The 4500-nt window shown below is 48.8% G+C and overlaps 1 protein-coding gene across 1 annotated transcript; it reads left to right on the forward strand.

Moving 5' to 3' along the window:
• The first annotated feature begins 921 nt into the window (after positions 1–921).
• Positions 922–3868, forward strand: Psmb4 (proteasome 20S subunit beta 4). Its single transcript, XM_055609011.1, has 7 exons — positions 922–1092; positions 1191–1397; positions 1626–1772; positions 2047–2128; positions 2948–3064; positions 3491–3579; positions 3761–3868. The coding sequence occupies exons 1-7, from the start codon at positions 953–955 to the stop codon at positions 3771–3773; spliced, it is 795 nt and encodes a 264-aa protein (XP_055464986.1). The 5' UTR covers positions 922–952; the 3' UTR covers positions 3774–3868.
• The last annotated feature ends 632 nt before the right edge of the window (positions 3869–4500 follow it).

The following is a 4500-nucleotide window of genomic DNA, read 5'->3' on the forward strand; positions in this document are numbered from 1 at the left end:
CAGCCCTGAGTTCCCAGTTCCCAGTTCCTGGAATGAGCGACCCCCCACCCTTTCATTGTTCACCACATAAGTGCCTGGTGCCCTCAAAGCCAGAGAGGGTATTGGATTATTTGGAACTGGAATTACAAATGGTTGTGGGCTATCACGTGGGTGCTGAGATTCGAACCAGGGTGTTCTTAACTTAAGCCATCTCTCCTGCTTGGTTTGTATCTTTTCTGCATTTTACTGACTGTAACGGGGTAAATCACTGTAGTTCAAGCCTAGGCTTCTTATCTATAAAATGGGTTGATAATGTCTGTTACAAGGGCCTGCTTTGAGATGTAAAGCTGTAACAGAGCTTGGGTTCAGTGATTCTTCAAACGGAGTTTGGGATACCGATTCAAACAGAACATGACAACCGGCTTTGTTGCTTGTCCCACATGGCCTGTTCCTCCTGAATTGTCAGATGCTCAGATCTACTGTTGGGATCCGTAATCAGGCATCTCTATAGTCAGCCCCCAAGGTACCTGACAAACGGGTCATCAGGCATCTGTGAGGCCACCTGCGCATGGGCTCGTAAGAGGACTCGCCTCTCTGCCTCTGTCCCTCTGACTCTCTGCCTCTCTCTCCCACCTTGACCAGAGGCGGTCTCTGTAACCCCCCCCCCCCCTTCCCCTAATAAAACCTTTCACGTGGAACCAGTTTCGTGGCGTGATTTATGAACCCGCCTTGGAACTCTGCAGCACAATCCTAACACCTACTGCAGTGGTACACAGGGATGAGAAGTTATGTATTTCTGTCAGTCCCAGCCATTACTCTGGACCAGGATTCCTCAGGCCACTTCATTAGCACGGTGCCAGGAAGTCCTGGCGGCTGGACGTGATTGGCAGGAAGAAGAGAGGCGTAGCAGAAAAGAACCACTTCCGCTTCCGGTGACGCAAGTGCTTTCATTTCTTCGGCTGCGGTGACTAAGATGGCAGCGCTTTGGGAGTCGCGGGCTGGCCACTGGGCCGGAGGTCCGGCTCCGGGACAGTTTTACCGCGTCCCGTCCACCCACAGCGCCCTCGTGGACCCGGCGTCCGCGCTCTGCGAGGTTCCAATCACTCGGACCCAGTGAGTTGCGCTTTACCCGCGCAGGGAATGGGGCTGCGGCGCGCGGGCGGTAGCACCCGGGCCGGGCCGCGGCGCTCAGAGACCCTTTTCACCTTCAGGAACCCCATGGTGACTGGGACGTCCGTGCTCGGGGTGAAGTTCGACGGCGGCGTGGTGATTGCTGCAGACATGCTGGGCTCCTACGGCTCCCTGGCTCGTTTCCGCAACATCTCGCGTATTATGCGAGTCAACGACAGCACTATGCTGGGTGCTTCAGGGGACTACGCTGATTTCCAGTATTTGAAGCAAGTTCTCGGCCAGATGGTGTAAGTCGCCAACAAGCGGAGTGGAGAGCCCCCCCCCTCCCCCCGGTGTTAATTCCTGTAGGTGGAATGGAGGGACCTGAGGCTTTGGGGAATTGATGAGAGCCAAACGTGAAGAATGTTTGGAATACTTGGTGGGCACTGGGGAGGCTGGAGGTTACGCGTAGATCACGGGTGGATGGGGAACCAGACCCCCGTTATCATTGCCTTCTCAACTAATTTGCATTTAAGGATTGATGAAGAGCTGTTGGGAGATGGACACAGCTATAGCCCTAGAGCCATTCACTCATGGTTGACAAGGGCCATGTACAGCCGCCGCTCCAAGATGAACCCGCTGTGGAACACCATGGTCATCGGAGGCTATGCAGATGGAGAAAGGTATTTGCTAACTTTTTTGACCTGCTAACTTAGCACCTACAAAGTGTCTCTCCAAGTCTTTAAAAAGTCAGACTCTTCTACCGAGTGGATTTGAGGGATTTGACTTGGGTCATCAGGGATGGTGGCAAGTGCCTTCACTCACTGAGCCATCCTGCTTCCCCCACCTCCAGACTCTCTGATCCCAGCGTATTCCCATCTTTTAATTCAAACCTTGTGGTCCCATTCTTCAGAAATAGAAGATTAAATGAGTTCTTTGATGTGTTTGCCCCTCTAGCTTCCTTGGTTATGTGGACATGCTTGGTGTCGCTTATGAAGCCCCTTCACTAGCCACTGGTTATGGTGCATACCTGGCTCAGGTAAGTAGTGGGCCTAGCAATGGGGGGAAAAAATAGAAATGAGAAGCTAATCTTGTTACTGTTTCCCCTGGAATTCTTCTAAGAGACAGGCTGGGCTCCTGATGTTGGGCAGCTGGTTTTGTTTGTATAAGGAGAATGTCTATATTACCTTCTATTAAAATGTGGCCATGGGAAGAATAACCTTGTTGCAGAGTCGAGGCCCTGGGACTTCCCCTTTAAGAGTGTCTTAGCTGGGCATGGTGGTACACATCTGTAGTCCTAGTGCACAAGAGGCTGAGGCCAGAAGAACCATGTTTCCAGACCAGCTTCGACTATATAGCAAGACTCCATCTCAGAAAAGAGTATGTGTGTTTGGGGGGAGGGGGAAGCTCCCTGGGTAAAGGTAACTTGCTGTCAAGGCTGACACCAGCAGCCCATGGGGGAAAGAGACAACCAGCTCCTGAAAACTGTTTTCCCATTTCTGTATGCATATGCACACATATATACAAAATAAGTAAATGTCATACCAAAAAAAAAAAGCCAGCACCCAGGCTGGAGATAAGAGGATAAGAGCACCTATTGCTCTTCCCAAAGGTCCTGAGTTCAGTTCCCAGCAACCACATGGTGGCTCACAACCATCTACAATGAGATCTGATGTGCAGGTGTACATAAAAGTAGAACACTGTATACATAATAAATCTTTTAAAAAACAAAACACCGGATTCCTTTGAGGTAATCTGTAGAAGCCTGTCACTTTGGTGCTTGTTTACATGGGTTGGAGCAGGTTACCTGCTGTTAAGCCAGTGTTTAATTTCTCCAATGTTTTGCACACCTCTGTAGCCTCTGCTTCGAGACGTTCTAGAGAAGCAACCAGTGCTGAGTCAAACTGAGGCCCGGGAGCTTATAGAACGCTGCATGCGAGTGCTGTACTACCGAGATGCTCGTTCTTATAACCGGGTAAGAGATAGACTGAAATGCGCAAGTTGTGGAGCCAGACACAGTGGCAACACCTTTAATCTCAGCATCGAGAAGCAGAGGTGGGTAGACTGGCTTGGAGGCCCGCCTGGTCTACATAGTGAAACCCTGTCTTAAAAATTAAAGTATAGCCAGTATAGCCAGGTGCTGGTCACACGTGTCTTTATTCCCAGCACTTCCCAGGCAGAGGCAGGCAGATCTCTGAAGCCAGCCTGGTCTATGGAGTGAGTTCCAGGACAGCCAGGGCTATACAGAGAAACCCTGTCTCAAAAAAAAAAAAAAAAAAAAACAAAAGTACAAATTCTGGGACCTATAGTCTGTTACTTTTGTTTTCAAATGAGGGCATAACCTTCTGTTGGACCTTTGTTCAGACTGGTTATTTTCATTGCATGTTTTGTTTTCTTTCAGTTTCAAATTGCCACTGTAACTGAAAAAGGTGTGGAGATAGAAGGACCACTCTCAGCAGAGACTAACTGGGATATTGCCCACATGATCAGGTAATTGTAAAAAAAAAAAAAAGGGCAGTAGAGTTCAGAAGCTCTTGGCTTTCACAGAGCTGTCCTTTCTGGGGTGCTCAACCAGAAATTCGCCAGGTGGGTGGTTTTGGAGGGGCAGCTCCTTCAGAAGCTGATGCCTTTGTACTTCATTTTTTTTTTCCTAAAATGTTTGTCTTTTTAGTGGCTTTGAATGAAATCCAGATGAACTGTCCAGAGTTGAAGCTGTACCCTCCTAAACGTGAACTTGGCTCAAAGACTTTTGTAAAATAAATCAATCCTTTGACGTGTTGATTTTTGTTTTTTGTTTTTGAAACAGTATTTTACTATGTAGCCCAGGTTTGCCTGGCATCAGAAATCTTTTGTCCCTGCCTCCCAAATGCTGGAGTTAAAAGCCTGTGCTACCAGTGTTTTTATTTTAATGGGGTCACACCAAGAGCTCAACTTCCAAGTACTGCTGTGTGCTACCTCTGTGCGGTTTCCTTCCTGGACAGAGAACCATTTCCTTCTTTGTGTGCATCTCCAGAGGCTGATGTCACAAGGCTTCCTGAAACATCTTAATTTTTTTTTTTACATAATTTTTATGAACCCAAACCTACCAATTCAGCTAGGCTAGCCAGCCATCAGACCCCGGGGAGCCTGTCCACTACTCTAGTGCTTGAATTCTAAGTGTGCAAGCCACGGCACAGGGATGTTGAGGGTTGAAGTGAGGTCCTGGTGCTTGCATTGCAAGCACTTGCCTGAGCCGTGTTGCATAGCCACCTCACTGTATCTGAGGCTGGCCTCAAACTCAGCAGTCTTTGTGCCTCGGCCTCCCAACAGTGGGATTATTGGGTGGTGATGGGGCATTTACACTTTTAGCAGGTATGGGATTCCCTACATGACCCAGAAGACCCCAGACAGTACTAATTTGTAACTGCCCTA

Source organism: Psammomys obesus, unplaced genomic scaffold, assembly GCF_907164565.1.
Source record: "Psammomys obesus unplaced genomic scaffold, mPsaObe1.curated_primary_1811, whole genome shotgun sequence".
NCBI lineage: Eukaryota > Metazoa > Chordata > Mammalia > Rodentia > Muridae > Psammomys > Psammomys obesus.

Coding starts and splice junctions, on each gene's coding strand:
- Psmb4 (XM_055609011.1), top strand. CDS start 953: ATGGCAGCGCTTTGGGAGTCGCGGGCTGGCCACTGGGCCGGAGGTCCG. Junction 2,129..2,947: donor ATGGTGCATACCTGGCTCAG/GTAAGTAGTGGG, acceptor ACACCTCTGTAG/CCTCTGCTTCGAGACGTTCT. Junction 3,065..3,490: donor ATGCTCGTTCTTATAACCGG/GTAAGAGATAGA, acceptor GTTTTCTTTCAG/TTTCAAATTGCCACTGTAAC.